This window comes from Tursiops truncatus, chromosome 3, assembly GCF_011762595.2.
Source record: "Tursiops truncatus isolate mTurTru1 chromosome 3, mTurTru1.mat.Y, whole genome shotgun sequence".
In the NCBI taxonomy this organism is placed as follows: Eukaryota; Metazoa; Chordata; class Mammalia; order Artiodactyla; family Delphinidae; genus Tursiops; species Tursiops truncatus.
This window is the reverse complement of record NC_047036.1, coordinates 11,849,953-11,869,101: the sequence shown is the minus strand read 5'-3', so window position 1 is coordinate 11,869,101 and position 19,149 is coordinate 11,849,953. Positions and strand designations below refer to the sequence as shown.

The 19,149-nt window shown below is 47.6% G+C and overlaps 1 protein-coding gene across 7 annotated transcripts in view; it reads right to left on the bottom strand.

Moving 5' to 3' along the window:
• The window catches only part of TRIO (trio Rho guanine nucleotide exchange factor), a 372,439-nt gene extending 353,515 nt beyond the window's left edge, over positions 1 to 18,924 (bottom strand). For 2 of the 7 annotated variants that reach the window (XM_019951040.3, XM_073802016.1), the window contains exon 1: positions 17,166 to 17,394. In XM_019951040.3, coding sequence (XP_019806599.1) covers positions 17,166 to 17,379 — 214 coding nt within the window. In that variant the 5' untranslated portion in view covers positions 17,380 to 17,394. Of the gene's footprint in view, positions 1 to 4,414; positions 4,437 to 17,165; positions 17,520 to 17,766; positions 17,788 to 17,917; positions 18,053 to 18,394 lie in introns of those variants that run through there. The other 5 variants (XM_019951041.3, XM_073802019.1, XM_073802017.1 and 2 more) reach the window with 5 other exon arrangements.
• Positions 18,925 to 19,149: the final 225 nt, after the last annotated feature.

The window sequence follows — 19,149 nt, the reverse complement described above, 5'->3', positions numbered from 1 at the left end:
AGTGTCCACTGACAGATGAATGGATAAAGAAGATGTGGCACATATATACAATGGAATATTACTCAGCCATAAAAAGAACGAAATGGAGTTATTTGCAGTGAGGTGGATGGGCCTAGAGACTGTCATACAGAGTGAAGTAAGTCAGAAAGAGAAAAACAAATACCGTATTCTAACACATATATATGAAATCTAAAAAAATTAAAAAAAGGTTCTGAAGAACCTAGGGGCAGGACAGGAATAAAGATGCAGACGTAGAGAATGGACTTGAGGACACGAGGAAGGGGAAGCTGGGACGAAGTGAGAGAGTGGCATGGACATATATACACTACCAACTGTAAAAGAGATAGCTAGTGGGAAGCCACCACACAGCACAGGGAGATCAACTCGGTGTTTTGTGACCACCTAGAGGGGTGGGATAGGGAGGATGGGAGGGAGACGCCAGAGGGAGGGGATATGGGGATATATGTTTATGTATAGCTGATTCACTTTGTTATACAGCAGAAACACACACACCATTTTAAAGCAATTATACTCCAATAAAGTTGTTAAATAAATAAATAAATAAATATTAGGGCATTTAAAAAAAAGGAAATTAGGGCTTAATCCCACATTTCCCACCTCACTCCTGTAACGGCTCTGAGGCCTCCGATAAGATTATTTTTCAGATGCTTTTAGATATAATTAACAAGTTTTTTTTTTTCCCTAGCACTGACACAGAGGTGTCAATACACTTACGTCACCTGAATGATTCATCCTAAAGGTATTACTACATCCAACAGTGCTGGGTTCACAACTGACCTACCTGTTCCACCGCTCAGTAGCATCAGAAACCATCACTGGTACGAGCAGCACAGGCTCATAAAAAGTACTTACACAGGCAGAGAAAGATTCAAAGAGAAGTGCCCTGTACTGTTAATGTCTGGACTCAGCTTAAAACACACATTGACATATAAGCAAGTCAGGAATGGTCTGGGGACTAGAAAACTTACTTGTTAATTTTTTTTGCCAATCACTGTTAACATACAGCAAATGAGAAAGGAGACTCATGAAAATGTATGTAGGCATAGCCTGTGAAGACTCCTGAATACTTTAGGAATGTGAGAATTAAAAAGAGTATCTAAAAACTATGTTCTTGTGTAACTACAAGTACGTAAAAATCAAAGTAAGCTTTACTGAATTTTTAAATTACACTAATAGGACTGTCATTTCCTAATTTGAAGTGGTTTAGACATGTATCCACTCTGATCATGTACACGATGTAAATTACAAGCGTGTGTGTGTGTGTGTGTGTGTGTGTGTGTGTGTGGGCATACGCATGTGCACACTCCAGCACTCCAGTGAAGCTGCAGCTCCCTGCAAGAGACAAAGAATAACTGTCCTTGATGAGGGATGCAGTCTTTAAGTGTTGCACATCAGTCCATAGATTAGAACAGGAAAAAGGTCCTCTTATGGAAAATACCCTTTACATTGTTGATCACATATAAAACACCTTGAAAGTGAGTATGTTGCCTGAATCTATACGATCTTGTGATATTACTTTTACTGTCAAGCCAGGAGATAAAAATTAGCCCTGACTAGTGCTATCAAAATAATAAGGGAGAGTATGAAATCTCTAAGTGGACCAAAAAAAAAAAAAGAAGCTGCAAATCATGTGTGAGTTCTAAAAGCAGAGGTAAAGAGGCCACTCCCAAAATACTTTAAATATTCTCCCCACTTTACATCACTGCCATTGTATACTGTGTGTGTGGCATACATTATCTCCATTTTAAATCATGGTATGAACTCTGCCATTTTTAAAGGTGAAAAACAAAGTAAGAACAGATATTTTCAAGTGTTCTCAAGTACCAGTACAAAGAATACGAGCTAGGAGAGTGTTAAATTACAAGCCATCTGTTCTGATAATTTACGATGTGATTTCTCTAATCTCCTTCAATACTACATAACATCTCTGTGGCAACACGGTGACTACATATGCAAGTTTGGTGGGCCAATTGTGCACTCAGTCTGTTCACACAACAGAAAACCAGACTGGTCAGCGAGCTCCTCAATGAGCCAGAGTCTTCTCCTTCAGGAAGGATGTCCCGTCATAAACGGACCACATTCACGTTCTCCATTCCCTCTAGGCATGGAAGTGAAATGGTTCTGCACATCGCACGTATCATACCTTAACCAAAACTGGCCACGGCCCCATAACCCATAACCAATATGTGCACCTCGGCGTAACTCAGAGGTTCCTCTTCCTAGCTGTGCATCTGAGTTACCAGTAAGGCTTTTTCAAAATACAGATTCTAGGGCCCTATTCTAGAACTACTAAATGAAAATCGCTGGAGATTTGTAATTTTTTTTAACTTTTTAGGTGATTCTGATACAGTCTGGGTTAAGGAACCACCGGTATAAATCACAACAGGCATTTACTTTGCCTCTCCTTGGAGCTTGCCCAGGCCCAGAGGCCCAGCAGCCCACACTCACGGGAAACAATTACGACCCAAAGACCCAGAACCAGAACACGGTCTACACAAGGTACTACGCCAACACTGATGGCCAGGGAGGCCAGAAGACAGACAGGTGGTTTCCTAAAGGAAGTGATGCTTGACAGTCAGTTATAGGAAAACCAGGAAGAGGACGGAACACCAAACACACAGACAGGGGCAAGAACACAGACACAGCGTGGGGTGTGCGATGGGCCTTCGAGAGGCTGACGGGGCAAGCGGTCCAGAAGCTTCCCTTGAGGCCAGCCAGCCCAGCTAGGGTGGACGGACTGACCCAGTCGGAAACTCAGAAAACTGCGTTTGTGGCTCACACGCAGCCTTGGTTGCAAAGCACATCCCTACACCAGGTAAAGAAAAACAGGATTTGGGGGTGGTATAAAGAGAATTAAAAATGAATCTGCCCTAGCTTTAGCAAAATCCTCATCTGTAAACAGGAAAAATACTATGTATGTCAAAAAATGTGTGATAAGTGAGAGATAATAGACTAGGTCTTTTTTAAGAGCATCTCAAATTTCATTTTCACCTTGAGAGCAATTCCAATTAGGTGGACTTGAGCTAGTTGATCACCTCTTATAATTTTAATTTCTACATTATTCCCCAGCACATTTTTAAAAAGAGGCCAAAAGAGAGAATCTGCTTAATCATCTTGCCTCTTTAGAATACAAACTCCCACCGGACAGAATATTATTTTTGTCTTCTCCAGCTGTATGGCACCTGGCATACTGACACTGCTCAAAGGATAAACAGCTCATTCATTACACAGTGCCATGTATATTAAATAATGCCCATAAAGTCCTTTGAAGATGAAAACCACTTCAAGTGCTAAGTAATTCTGAGCTGGGCATCTGAAACTGAGAAACAAAGACGACAGGCCAAACATCATAAAAAGGTCACCACCCAGCAGGAAGGCTCTCGTTCCACCAGACCTCTGGTCCCCTTGCAGGCATGCTACACAGCAGACAAAACCCCAACCTGCTTTACATGTTTTTAATGTATATAATCAGGAGAAACAGTTTCAAAATGCTAAAAAGAACGAAAGTCTTCAGTGGTTCCTTTCTTTCAGGGACCTCGCCCAAAAGTAATTTCAAAGCCACACAAATTCTTCTGAGACGTCTCCTTTTAAGTGACGCTAACATACTCTCTATGAAGTATCAACTCAATTCTAAAACAGGCACAATGAAAATTCTTGAACAGAGCATATGCGATTTTATGCAAATTAATACAGTTTCAGTCTTAGAGTTCTAACACGTACTCCTGGTCGTGTGTGCGAGTGAGCAGAGCTGACTCCAATGTTCAAAAATACAGAACTCGGGCTTCCTTGGTGGCGCAGTGGTTGAGAGTCCGCCTGCCGATGCAGGGGACACGGGTTCGTGCCCCGGTCCGGGAGGATCCCACATGCCGCGGAGCAGCTGAGCCCCTGAGCCATGGCCGCTAAGCCTGCGCGTCCGGAGCCTGTGCTCCGCAACAGGAGAGGCCACGGCAGTGAGAGGCCCGCGTACCGCAAAAAAAAAAATACAGAGCTCACAGGAGCAGGAGGACACTGGGTGTAACTGTTAATGTCCAGGCCATGCTCAGCAGGAGCAGAGCGCCGAGCTCCTCTCCCTTCAACTCCCCCAGGACGCTACGAGGGAGACTAAGTATCACCGGCTTGAACCACTTCAGGTGTGCCCTTCTCTGTCCCCAAATACACCACTTACTGGGAAGCAAAGTCCGTCCTTTTCTTTTTGACTGAGACTCCCTGAAATTTTCAACGGGACAGTTAATCCAACGCTTTCTAAGAAATTACCAAAGGTACCATCAAATCACAACTGGAGCCCAACCAAATCTTATCCACAACGCCCTCCTTCAAAGAGGAGTGACTTATTTTTCCTCTCCCTGACACCAAAAAAAGGGACATAGAAAGCTCCCTGGATGGTGTCACATACCTCAGTGTGATACGCATGGCGCAGCGGGAGAAACCATCCGCAGGCATCTGCTTTCCACCGGGGACACCCACCTGGGGGAGAACAAACACCGCGCTCAGCATCCTCCTGGCCACCCCTACTAGCTACTAACCTACAGGAAGTTAAAAGCCCTCGCTAAGTCCCCTCCCTCAGGTATAAAACTGGAGGTCACTGCCTACCTTGCAGACGGCTATGAAAATTAAACAGCTGGTGGCTTAAGCACACAATAAATGAAGCTGTTCAAGAATCTGAAATATTGCCCATTTAGCCATAACGTTTTTTATTGCTATGTAACTCACATACTATAAAATTTTCCCTTTTAAAGTGCTATCATTCAGTGGGGTTTAGTTTATTCACAATGTGTGCAAGCATCACCACTAGCTAATTCCAGACCGTCTTCAGCACCCACGTCCTTCCCCAGAATGCTTGACCAATTAGCAATCATGACCTTTTACTCCCCAAGTTTTCTAAATCAAAAGGCTTTCACCCTTAAAACATTAATAAGCAAATTATGATTCTTCTTGCTAAAATGTCTAGTTGTAGGAAGGGCCTGTAGAGGTCCAGAGGCTAAATATTCCACAGCACACTCTGACAAGCATGAGGACAGTCACAGAAAATACAGAACACAATATACGAAATCGAGACTGTCTCCCCAAATCAAGGGCCCATGTTCTATGTCATCATTTAATGGAGCAAAACACTGAACAGCCAATATTCACTTTGCCTGTACCATAAGAAAGATCTGCACCCAGTGGTCTACGGTTTCTGGAACCGAGTGCACACACACACGTCCCAGAAACCCCGCGCTACAGCAGACACTACACAGCGGCATGAAATTTACTGCAGGTGGTTTCCGGGAAGAAACATTTGGTCAATGAAGGGCAGCAAGCAGGTCTCCCAAGTCGTGACTCATGACTTACTCCAGAGGGACTCAGCTCCTCCCCCTACTCAGAGCATGTGATGGGTTCCTGTGAAAGGACCACCACTGCTCCATCCTGGTCCTAACACACACCTGGTCCCAGACCATCCCTCACGTCTCCTCATTCATTCTTATTATCTCAACACTTTCCTTTTTCCTCCTCTCTTCCAGCAATTAGTATATGGAAATGAAGATGATAAAGTGTTTTTCCCACAACAGGTGTCAGCTTTATAAACCATACTTATTAGAAATCGATCTCCCTTTCTTTTTTGGCAACTCCTTATTTTTCAATTTTGCGCTTCCACATCCCCAGAAAGTGAGCTGTTGATGGAGTCTGGCAGCTCTTTTCTTAAACATGCCTCAGGGGAGTTCCAGGCATGACTTCATCTGTTTTCTTTGGGTGACTAAGTGACAAGGCAAAGAGCTGAACAGAAGCTGACCGCTAACTGCCGATTTGAGCAGTTTCAACTTGAAGATGTAGGTTCCTTTTAATCACAGTGGTATTGCTCAGCATTCTGAAACTGCTTACTGCATTTTCTAGGAATAAGTAAATCAGCAAAGACACTGAGGATAAAAGGAGCCTTCACCATCAGAGAAAGGAATTACAAATTTGGGAAGGGCAAGACTGAAATGCAGTTTGTAGTACTGGACTGGAATTGAAGGCATGAGTAGCAAATCATGGTTTTTATTCTAGACAGACAGATGCAGAAAAAGCGGCACGTGTGCATGTGACACTGTGTGTGTGTACATACATGTATGTGTGGACATACACACATACGTACTGCCCACTTCCTAGCTCTGTGCACTGAGAGGTTCTAGAAGCAATGAAACCCCTGTAGCAGTAAGTACACTTAGTGCCCAGACTGAGTTTCTTAATGCTGTTTCCTGCTAAAATGAACCAGGGCTCCTTGGAGAACAGCTGATTTCAGGGTTGGAGTAAGGAAAGGACAACATAAGCCTGGAATATTTTACTGTGTCAGAAAATAACAAAGTGCCCCAAAAATGATGGGAACATGTCACAGAAGATAAAGGAGCCAGCCTGAAAGGACATCATGGCCAGATCTTGGACAAGTTAAGCATTAAACTAAATAATGATAACAAAGGATTATAACCCACTGAATAAGACAGGAATTCATGAGGTCACACTTATATAAATAAATAAGTAGGGCAGAAGGAGAGGCTCTGCCTTACGGTCGAAAACCAACGAAATACAGAAGACATAATGAAGTTAGAAAAATCACTATTTTGTAACCATCATAGTAATCACTGATTCAGGCAAAAGCCATTAACGGAGACAACCAGCAAATGAAAGTCGGGAAAGGAACAGGATTTTACATAGTCTCAAATTATCTCCCCACAAGACACTAATTACAAGGGAAAAATACAGTGGAGAAACCTGGTAGTCGCCACCTAAATCAAATGACCAAACTGAACAAATGTCCCACAATGGGGCAGCTGACAGCTGTGTCCCTGACAGGGCACTCGGGGAAGGACACAGCCCTTATTGCCAGAAGTGCACGACCTGAACCTAGGAATCATACAACCCAAACCAAGGGACAGTCTTCCAAAGAAGTGACTAGAATCTTCAAAAATGTCAAAGTAACAGAAGAGACAGGCTGGGGAGATGTTCCAAATTAAAACCAAAGAGACATGACAACTAAATGTAATATGTGGTCTTGGATAGAGTGCTGGGCCACCAATAATTTTTTAATCGCCAACAGTTTCTGGAAGAACTGGTAAAATTTTAGTAAAGTCAGCAGATTTATATAATAATATTACATCAAAATTAACGATTTGGGTCACTACTGTAAGAGAATGTCCTTGCTCTTAGACAATACTATCGAGCCACCTTTTACAGATAAGGGGACCATCACCTTGCAACTTACTCTCAAATGGTTCAGAAACAAAGTAATATGTAAATTTAATATATACAAAACATATATGTACGTGTATGTGTGTGTGTATCTAGAGGGGCGTGGGGAGGGGAGGGGTAGGTGATGCACCTGAGGTGAAATAGTAACAACTGGGGAATATGAGTTCTTTGAACATGAATACTGGCTTCTCAAAACAAACTTACCTGCTCCCGCCCCCCCAAAAAGAAAACCTCAACAAACTTTAAATGTAATCAACAATGAAGACATGAACCAATTAAACAGCCGAAAATGATACATACAGTGAAATCTCAATTCGACTAAGTTGATATGGATTTCAGCCTTGTACCTCCTTTGTTGGTTTAAAATCAAAGATAAACTAAAATAGCAGGTCAAAAGCACACTCTCCCATTAAACAGCAGGCCAGTGCTACTTTTGTAATTCTAGAAATTTTTTAAAAGCGAGAATTAAACAAAAATGAAAAAACCTGAAACTTAGAAACTCCTTGAGTAAGCCAGGAGGAAATGAAAAGCAGATTTTAAGAGTACAATACACCTTCCGGTTATATAATGTCTACATCCAAGACACCAGCATTTCAACCATCCTCTGACTGAAATAGTAAAAGTCCAAGGTAGATGTGGAGTTACTCAGAGACACATGAAAACTGATCATGTTCCCAGTGTGGAAATGCTGCTGGGACCTGCACGTGCAGTAAACCTGAAGCATCGCATAAAATCAGGCTACAGTTTGGGGAGGGCGGGATGAGGTGTGACTGACGAAAATGCACCCCACATGTAGGAAAGCCTAGAACACATGCCCGAGATTTATCTCACTAAAAGAGGATGGTGGAAAATAAATCTATTCCCCATGACCACAACATTCATCATCTATGGGCACATTTCCATGAATAACAGCACAGACATGAGTGGCTGCAACAAAATAGCTACACAGAAAGATCCCAGGAGTGACCACACCCACCTTATAATAAAACTGTCCCGGACAAAGCAGCTTAACAGCTTCTGGCCCCTCCCCACTCCCCCACCCGGGCTCCCTTCTTCAATCAGAAAGGAAGACCCAGTAATCTTTATAAGGTGTCACACACATCAACCCGCTGGAAAAACTTCCCTCCCCGGCCAGCCTCTCCCCGCCCTTCCCAAACCTCCCTCCGCTAACCTTGACAGCTGACCTTGACCGCCGCAGAGACTTCCTCCCCGGCCAAGTCCACAGCCAGAGAAACAGGGACCAGCACTTCCACAGGAGTCCTCCCCAGACAGAAACAGCTGGGAGCCAGGAAAACTCAATACACCTCAGTGGGAAAGCTGGGCTTACCAGGGTTATTTATGTAAAAAGGAACATCATTTTTAATTAGGTGACAAAAGGAAAGGCATAGAAGCTAAATTATAGGGCTCAGACCAACGTGAAAAAAATGCTTGCTCTACCCTGGAATCTTTCATTCCACTTTTGTTTGGTGTGAGACTTTTAAATTACAGCTTCCATCCTCAACACACAAGGATATACATATTCAGCTTTAAAGATCTGAAAGTTACAACCCAGTACCTTGTGGGATGCTGTACAAAGTGAGGGTCATTTCTACTCTCTCCCTCCATCAGGGAAGCAAAGGGCATGTCAGGGCTTTGTGGTCTGGCAGCCATGGGTTTAAATTCCAGCTTCAGCCCCTACAAGCAGTGCAAACTGGGGCAGTCATTCAACCTCCCCAGGGGCTGAGATCCTCATCCTAACCCAGAAATAGCATCCACCTGCTGGAAGGGGGAATTTGATTTTACATAAGAAAACGTATATAAAACACCTGCACAGCATCTCGAATCACAGGCACTCAGATGGTAGCAGCAGCAGAGATAACAGTTAAGAGAAAGACTTTACCAGGTTTTCTTGAAGGACACGACTGGCATTAATAACATGTGGAGACAAGAAAATAAACCTCTTTTAAATATCATCCTCTGACCTTACAAGCAGGTTACTGCTTTCCGGATGCACTTATTTTACCCGCTCATGGAGCCTAATTCCAAAGGTGTTACCTGACCCCTGACGGCTGGGGGTCCTCCCTCCCACGCTGATCTGGCAGCTGCTGCTAAAGATTTAGGTTACAGCAAAGCTCGTGCAGAGGCAGAGGGCTGTTCCAAGACTGCCCGTCATCCTAGTTGCCCCCCAAACAGCCCCCGATCCACACTGCAAGCTGTCACGGGAAATCTACCATCATCCCACCTTAATCCTGCATTAAGGGTCTACAGTCAAAGGTTTCCAGTAATTTGGTTCAGGGGGGCAGGTCCCATCTCACCAACAGGCTGTCCCCTTCTGTGTGTTCAGCAACCAGCAGAGCTGAGACAGGACCTATAAGCAATGCCATGGAGACGAGAGATGCCCGACAACGAACCCTGCAGATCCTGCATCTCTCAGACTGCGGTTAAATATCAGGAAAGAAACAGGTACACAGCCAGCTAAGAAAACGCTGAAGCTCACTAGTCTCGTGAGGAGCTGCTCTCCCAGAGGCTCCCGTCCAGGGACACGTGAACGGAACTGTCACGTGAAGCAAACAGATTGGCCTGGAAACCATCGAATTAGCACCGGTTCTCAACGTTCCTGAACCCAAGATATATTAGGACAGTGCAACAACATTTCAATGGAGGTGAAATAACTCCGAAATAAATGTGTGAAACATACTCTGCCTCTGTGCAATCTGGCTTTTTGGAGCTAGTAACGGTCCCTTGCATGCCAGCTATCATCACTGTGGTCCTGAAAAGGGTAGAGACGGCTGGAAGGGATTTCTCATAATCATGAATTTAAAAAAAAAAAAAAAGCTACCTACAAGCAAGAAACATCTATTTTAGTATTAGACATGAGGAATCTGTTCGTTATTAGGACGCCAAAATATCAGACAACTTAAACTTTAGAGATTTCACCGTATGAGTGACTCTAGTTCAGTAGAAATACTTACAGCAACATTCTAATCAAAGTATTGCTTCCCAATATATTTGTGTGCACCTTCAGAATGAATGATAGAGGAATTGTACTTTTTGGTCCTTATCGTTTAAAAGCTAAACTAATAAAGTTATCCAAAAAACAACATGTATTTTGTTATTCCTGAAGATCCTAGCACATCTGCCATGAAGGACAAGGATTAACTAACAGTAAAAGCTAGTAAGAAAACATACACCTTTTGGAATCCAAATGGCCCAGGAGTACCCTGCTTGGGTTTGCAGACATGGGGTTCAACAGCAAAAGCAATGAAGGAAAAAGGAATCCCTGAAGATGTGGGTCAGCGCGAGAAGACGAAGTGAAGTAAAAGGAATCAACAATGGAAAACAATTGTAAATAGATACTGTTTTGACCAAACTCTCACAGACTTTTCATAGGCATAAATTTCAAATTAAAATTAAAACACACGTCATTTATACATGTCTCTTCACATATACTAAGAAACATGGGTTCTTTTAAGATAGATTTCAAGTATCAGTCTTTGTGGGACTTCCTTGGTGGCACAGTGGTTGAGAGTCCGCCTGCCAATGCAGGGGACACAGGTTCGAGCCCTGGTCTGGGAAGATCCCACATGCCGCGGAGCAACTAAGCCCGTGCACCACAACTACTGAGCCTGTGCTCTAGAGCCCGCGAGCCACAACTGCTGAGCCCGCGTACCGCAACTACTAAAGCCGGCGCACCTAGAGCCCGTGCTCTGCAACAAGAGAAGCCACCGCAATGAGAAGCCCGCGCACAGCAACGAAGAGTAGCCCCCATTCGCCACAACTAGAGAAAGCCCGCGCACAGCAATGAAGACCCAATGCAGCCAAATATAGATAAATAAATTTATTTTTTTTAATCAGTCTCTGATATATTCATTTCTTCTTGCACTGAAACCACCCATTCCACAGAATTCCAAAGTGGGGTGTGTTATGACTTTTCCAAGATACACACACACACACACACACACACACACACACAAAGAAAAACAAGACACCAACAAAACCTATCTAAAAATATTTGAGGATCATATATTTGTGTTTTTCTCAAGTTCAGTTTTATTTTATGGTTATGAGTCTTAAGTGGGGAAACTAACACTTTATAAATTCATTCATTAACCGTCAACACGGCGAAAACACAGAGCTTCAGAGTCAATTACATACAGGAAGGTCCATGAACAGAGGGCAAATGACCTCACATAGGTATTAATGCACGAACAACGCCCCGTCCCCCAAATGAAACTTATTCCTAGAAATTCCTTCTTTAACACCAGGAATGTCCAGGCACAGCGGACCACCTGCATGTGCTACTCTTTTTCTATCTGGACAGCAGCAAAACTCACTGGAGTGGGAAAATTGGAAGCAGGTGACTGATAGTTTTTTTAAGTCCCCAGACTTGACTTACATGCCAAATGGACTCCCAAGTTACGCTTCTTACAGAATCCAAGAAAAGGATCTTTACTTCCCCGTAACTATCTTCAAAGTCTCTCTAGGCGACCCCTAGACGTTTCAGGAAGTTTGGTTCCACTGAGGTCACTCTGACTCTTACTATCCTTAAAATCAATAAAAAATCTTTCTAAAATAACTCAGTTTTGTTCAAGTTCACCTAGATAAATGACTTCTATTAGATTTGACTTTTGTTGGTATCTCACAGTTTTTATTTGCATTTCCTTGAATATGTGTTGGCCATTTTGTACTTTGAATTGTCTGTTTGTCTACTTCCTTATTGATTTGAGGAAGCCTTTTTTTAATCCTGTATATATAATTCTTTGTCTGATTCGTAATGTAAATGTTCTCCCCCAGTTTGTGGTTAGCCTTTCTTTTTATGTTATGTTTTACATTATAATACAGTACAACTGGATTCTTTTTTCCATGTACAGTTCTATGAATTTTAATATATAGAATCACCACCACAGCCAGGATACAAAACAGTTCCATCATCCCTCAAAATGCCCCTTACACTGCCCCTCTGTGGTCACGCTCTCCCCACCACTAATTCCTGGCAATCAACCAATCTGTTCTCTGTCCCTGCATTTCTATGTTTTTGAGAATGTCACACAAGTGGAACCCTATGTAGCCTTTTGAAACAGGCTTCCTTCACTCAGCATCAACTGAATGGATGTACCAGTTTATCTGTTCACACCTACTCCTTTTAATGCTAACAACCACAGCAGACAGCAAAGGGCCTTAGCCCTTCCCAGCAGCCGGACAGGAACAGAGCAGCATACCAAGTACCTTCCTGAGACTGAAGGAAAAGAGGGGAGGGCCATGCAGCTGGCAGGACCTTGCAGAAACCCCTCCTGAAGAAAAAGCGAGTGCAATTCATCGCTGTCCACAACAGGGCTACAAACTGTAAGAAAATAAGCCTGAGGAACTCACGCGGACACTGCTAACGCAAAGTACCCTAGACCAAGAATCTACTCTGTGTGCTCACTAACGTTTTCATTAAAGCTTCCCCTGTCAGGGTAACTGTTAAAATGTACCAATTTATGACAGAGCCCAAAGAGTGTGATGCTTCCAAAACACAGATCTGCTCTGTAGATTACTCTGCAATCCTCCCCAACCAGAGAAGAGTAGACGTGTGGCTGATCAAAAAAGTCAGCAATCTACAAGTCAAGTATATTTATCACCAAAAGGAGGTTTCACAGTGCCAGAGCACATCTGGCATTAGACCAAATAGTCCAGACTGACCAGGAGGTCTCACAAGGAAAAAGCCCCAGAAACCCCAGAGAAACGCCTTTCTCCAGCTCAAGCCCCTACACCTTGCGCTTGCAAGTCCACACACCCTACTCTCACTCTCGCTCTCGCCCCAGACATACAACCTTTCCCAGAGGGCAGGTGGTTCAGAACTTGGGTTTCCAGGGGCTTCCTTACGTGGAAAGGGAACAAAAAAGAGGAAATTAAGGTAACAACTATTCCGTAAGCAAACTGCGTGCTTCCATTACCAAATAAGAAGTGAAGATGAGACTCAGGCACTCGCCAACCATTAACCGCTGGGGCAAGAATTCCCATAAACAAGACCGTCTGTGCGGAAGGCTCGAGGATGCCACAATGCTGGGAGACAGCGTTGGCAACTCTAGCCAGGGTCTCCTCTTTTTCAAGTGGCAGAGATGGAGTGGCATCGCGGTCTGGTCGGGGCTGAGCACTGTGTCAGGGGCAGGAGCCAGAGGCTCGGGTGCACAGTGCCTCCACAGCGGGCACAGGAGCCCAGGGCCATGGAGAGTAGGCAGAGGGGAAGGCACCCTGCGGGGTCCTGATCCACACAGCCTTGCTCCTTTGCCCTAATTCAGAGACACAGCGATAGCGATACCCAGAATGGCTCCAGGTGAATAATAATAATAACGATACATCTGCCAGAATTCCCATTCGCAAGGCACACTGGGAAGGTTCCCATGCATGCTCATCCCCGTGCCCAGGGCTTGCTGGACAGCTCACCAGCAGAATCCGGAGTAGAACAAAAGAGAACTCTGTCTCTGTACCATCTAATCCCTCTCACCCCTTCTGCACCCGTGGGCCCATCCTATTCACTGCCCACGAGTGAGGCTTCAGCGGGGCTGAGAAGCAGGGAGAAGATACAAAAGACAGCATCTCTGTCCACAAGACAAACAACACAGTCACCCCAGTCAGTTCACCCAAGTCCACTCAGCCGAACACTCGCAAGAGGAAGAAATGAGCAGCGGCGTCAGAGGTACCACTACCTTTCAGGGCAACATAGTAGGGTTCTCACCCAAAACCATTTCTTCACCATCCACAGAGTAGCTACTGCTCTGCCAGCGGCGCTACTAAAAATTTGTCAAGACAATGCACTTAAGGAAACAAAAACCAATTCATGATAGAACCGAGGAGGAAAGAAGGGGGTTGTTAAGACTGCTTTTTATAGTAAAACACAATTCATCCCTAGCAACATAAGTGACTTTACTAGGCAGTACTGAGTAAGAATTTGACTTTTCTCTGGAATTCCACCAAGGATATGAGAGAAAATTTTCTCAGTAGAGGAGTCAAGTAAATAAACTTAAATATCAGATAGAGCTGATTTAGATTATAACAGCTCCAAACACATCTTTCACTTAGAAACAAATCCCAAATCTATCACAACATTTAAGAGGTCTGAAAAGGCCACCCTAATCACGTATTTTTAATATACATTTGAAAAACATACTTAAACCCATGCCCCATCTCAAACAGAACCACTGGCTTCATTTAAATCTTGGTTAATCATTTAAATGGTTTAAATGGCTTCATCTAAATCTTCATTTGAATCTTGGATGGTTAAATCGCAAAGGAAAAAATATCATATTCCATGTCAGTAAGTCAGTTTACAAGGTCTCAACGGATAAGTTTCCTTCAATGATTGTTTTACTGCTCTTTGATTTCTTGAAAATCACTTACAGGATATTTTCAGCTATCTCTTTGCTCTCCTCTAAAACTGAGCCTCACTGTGCCACTGAGAAAGGGGAAACCAACATTCACTATCAAGTTTCATTTTCTTCAACTTTCCTTTTCAAAACACTGAGGGTAACAAGGACCAACTGATAATTATTATTGGTGCTAACAAAGACCAAAGCCGCCAGGCTTCTAAATATACAAAGCAGCAGCAACACAAGCTCAGAAGCCAGCTACTTAAGTGGTGTTAGAAGCATAAATACAAAGACAAGTTCCCTCGATATTCCACGAGGAGATCATTATACCAACATAGAAGGATATGCAGACTGCTCCCTCACTAAGGAGCAGATTCGACTGTCTTCACATATTCCATTGGAAACAGAAGCGCTGCAGCCAGGAGTCCAGAATAAGATTTAGTAATGAAAGGAACACAGCACGATGAGCCGTGACGCTTCATAATAACCACAAACCCTTATTCTCTGCACATTCATTTAATGCCAACCTAAAACATGCCAAGCAGGTTAAAAATAATGCATTTATGTAAGTACCCCACACACACTCTAGAAAGGTTAAAGGGAAAGCTCTGAAAGAATGACTTATTGCCACAAGAACAGAGCCCCAAAAGAGACTGGCAATAAAAGTGAGTGGTCCCGGTGGGACTGAGAATTAATGTAGGCAAAGTCCTGGCCATGATAGGCTTCCGGGAAAGAAGCCCAGAGTCAGGGGCATGCTTCCTGGTCCTGACCCCACCTCTACCGGAGCTCCACTCTGAGCAAGTCATTCAACCTCCCTAGAAGCCTGCTTCCTCTTCCATAAAATTTTTAAAAAAAAATTTTTTTTTAATGGACCAGCTCACGTTTGTGATGCCTTTTTAAAAGAAAAGTGAAGAATAACCACTAGGTGCTGGGGGCTCAGAGGGAACTACGGAATCCAAGGAGGAAACAGCCCCTGAGCCATCTCCCGAGACCCTCTCCAAGTGCAGGAGTCCTGCCCCCAGCACCCAGCTCCGAACCCTGGCAGGTGGCAGTGCCCCTGCTTGAGTGTGTCCAGTAATCATGACGGCCCCTTCTATGCCTGAACTGCTCTAATTATTTAAAAGTTCTATCAAGCTAAATTCTCCTTCTTTCATCCAACCATGGGTACCAGTTTTCAATCAGTGACTACAAGGATAAAATTTAATGCAGGACAGACAAGGAACAAAAAGGAGGAAAGAAAATTAGGCAGCCAAGCAAACAGTTCCAGGGCCAAGAAATTAAAGGCAACCAGTAGAAACGCCTTGTCTAAGTCAGACTGGCAATCTTAAGTACCAGGCTCACGACACCCTAGGAAAATGTTCACACCCTGATCTCTCCACCCCATCAACGAGAACCTATTTCCTGTGTTTCTACATCTTAGGAAAAAATGTTCGATTTTACTAACGGACTTGACCTCTCTGTTCAGCCATCCACATTCAACCCGAACTGCCCAGGAGGACCCCTGCCTGAGCCATTCTACCAGGTGAGGTCCCCACCCAGGGTCCTCCTGCTTCATCTGTCTAAACGTTCGTCCCATCCCACCCGACCAATCCAAATGAATGGTCCCTCTCCACCCTCCCTCTGCCAGATATCACTGCCCTAGATGCTGGAGCCAAGATCTAGGTCAGGGATTCAGAGTTGCCCAAAGGAGGGAAAAGCACTTTTAAAAGATGTTCCAGGCTACCCCTGGGATGGGACAGCGCAACCGCTGCCTACTTAAAATCTGCTCTGGTTCCTGATTCCAAGTCAGATAACTAAAGGGGCAGTTTGCCCAATCATTTTGGAAGGAGGAAGAAAGGAATAAACCCGTAGGCAGCACCGACTGGCTCTGCCCCAAACTGAACATGTACAGGAGACCAAGCAGAGGAGCAGAAGCACAGGCCTAGGCATGGCCACCAACAGACTTACCTCGCCAGGTAAAGCCTGAGGACAGCCACACTGACTGGGAGCAAGTTTTCTGTGAGCAGCCAGTCCAACCTGATGTCTTTTGAGGCTCTTCGGAGCGAAAGAAGTGATTTCTCTACTATGCATAATAAAGATATAAGAAAGTCTGGTCTCAGAAAGCACCAAAAATTCCACCACCAGGGCACAGGCGCCTTTCTAAGAGAAAGGAGCTGAATTCTGCACAGAATCCATTATTCTGTGACAGGTGGTAAAAACAGAGAGAAGACATACTAGACTTAGCTGCAGGGCATGAAGGGAAGACGTCCCAGGTCTGCTATTAAGAGGTAAGACGGGTCTTCTCTATCGGGCTAGTTGCACAAAATAAAATGCTTTCATTTGAAGGAGTTCATGATTTCCTAAACCTCTGCTTTCTGCGGGGACCTCGCGGGGAGAGGGCGCAGTGGGGAGTATATTAACCCCAAGCTGACAGTGTTGAGTCGGCGTATGTCACTCCCAGCCACAACCAATCTCTTACGACGACTCAAAAGTAACCCCACCTGACAAGGACCAAGAAAAGAGGGAAGACAGTACTAAACCAGGGATGCACCGGCACTGCTCACTTCTGCCTCCGACCATCGCCCTCCCGCTGCAAACTGCTCCCTGTGACCCGGATTACCGAACTGATCTCACCGAATCTGGCGACTTGATTTTGAAAGAGGCCACGAAGGAACGTGAGCCGCCGGCCTCCGGGGCGCGCCCCGTCGCAGGCCGCTCCTCCGACGTCCCCGGCCCAGCCGTCCTCCCGGGAGCCGCCGCCAGGACTCCGCACGCGCCCTGCGCCCGCCCGCCCGCCGCGGCCCCGACCTGGCCCGCCCTCCTCGGCTCTCCAGCGCCGAGTCTGCATCCTCCCTGCCCCGCACCTGGCCCGCTGGGCGCTGCGCTCCGGGCTGCGGGTCCCGAGGCTGCCGGCGCCCGGACGCGCCAGCCAACGGGACTGGGCTCGGGGACGCGGGGCGCGGGGCCAGCTCACGCGGGATCTGGGCCCGGGCGGGAGGAGGCGCCGCCGCCGGGGTCCCGGGGACGCCCTGTCACGCCTCCCGCGCCTCCTCCCCGCGGGCCGGCCGCAAAGATCGCCTCTCCCGCGGCCACCCCCTTCCTCGCCCGAGAGACACCGGGCCACCTGGCACTGCCTCCCAGGCAATGCCCCGCGAGTGCCGGCCCCGCGCCGCCCCCCGGGGTCACCACGTTCCCAGATGTCCCTCCCGGGCCACCCCCGGAGACAATGGCTCACCCATCGCCCGGCCGGCCGCGCTTCATGTCTGCCACCACCTCCCCTCCTCCCTGGGCGGCGGGTGCCATGGCTGCCCCGTTTCCCAGAAGTGTAGATCGAGTCTGGGGAGGTGACAGGCTAGAGGACCGAGCGAAGAAACCAGGCGGCTTACGGGGTCGACGAGGGGCCAGGGACAAATCAGCCCCGGAGACGGGCCCAGATGAGAGCCCGCATTCCCGGGCCAGGCCCCGCCGCCCCCGTCCTCTCGGCCTCCGGGACAGGGGCCTCCGCCCTCGCCGTCCCCGCCGCCGCCTCCTCGGCCCTCCCTCGAAAAAGACAAAGAGCCGGCGCCCCAACCGGTGGAGCTGTAGCCTCCGGGGCGGGCGACGGGGAGATTTCACCCTGGAACGAGGGGCGGGCGCAGGGAAGGGCGAGCCGGCGGCGTCCGGGCCGAGCCACGGCACGGGGGGCGGCGCAGGCAGCGGGACCCGCCGGTGTGGAGCCGGGAGCCCCGGCACGGGGCAGCGGCCTGGGCGAGCGCGCTCCGGGCCCGACGGGCGGCGAGCACCGGGCGCGCCAGGGCCCGCGGACCGCGCCTCCGCGGCGGGGTTGGCGGAGCGCGCGCGGGCAGCGGCGCAGTTGCACTCACCGGATCGGAAGAAGGCCGCGATGTCGGCCAGGTCCTTGGCCGCCTCCTCGGCCCCCTCGCCGGCGCCGCCCCCGCAGCCCGAGCTCACCGCGCTGGCCGTGGCGGCGGGGCCGGAGGACGCGGCGGGGGCGGCGGCGCCGCCGCTGCTGCCGCTCATGGCTGCGGCGGCGCCCGCGGCCGCGCCCGGCTCGGGCCCCGCGCCCCTAGCACCGCGCGCCGCCCGCTCCGCGCCTGGCCTGGCGGCGCCGAGCGCCCAGCTGCCCGCGCCCGGCGCGTGGACGCAGAGCCCCGGGGCGGCGGCGGGCGGCGGCGACGGCGGCGGCTCGGCCGGAGGAGCGCGCCCACATAGACGAGGACTCCGCCCGAGAGCCGCGAGCCGGCCGCGGGGCGGGGGCGCGGAGCCACGGCCTCGGCGGCGCCGGCCGGAGCGCGGGCAGCAGCGCGCACCGTGCCGGACACGCAGTCGCGAGGGCGGGGGCCCGTGGCCGGCGGGAGCTCCGGGATCACGGGCGCCGGCGGCAGCCGCGAGCCTCCATCTTGATTTCAAATGGGGAAGGAAGGAGGGGGAGGGGGGAAATCACGGCAGAGGGAACCCGGGTGAAAGGAAAAGGGAGAGCAGGGAAAGGAGAGAGGAAGGAAAAAAAAAAAAAAAAGAGGGGCTTCGGCAATTTCCGGCGAATATCGTCAGGGGCCGGAGCGTGGGCTCGGCGGGTGGGCGGGGCCTATGGTGGGCGGGGCCTGGCGGGAGAGGCGGG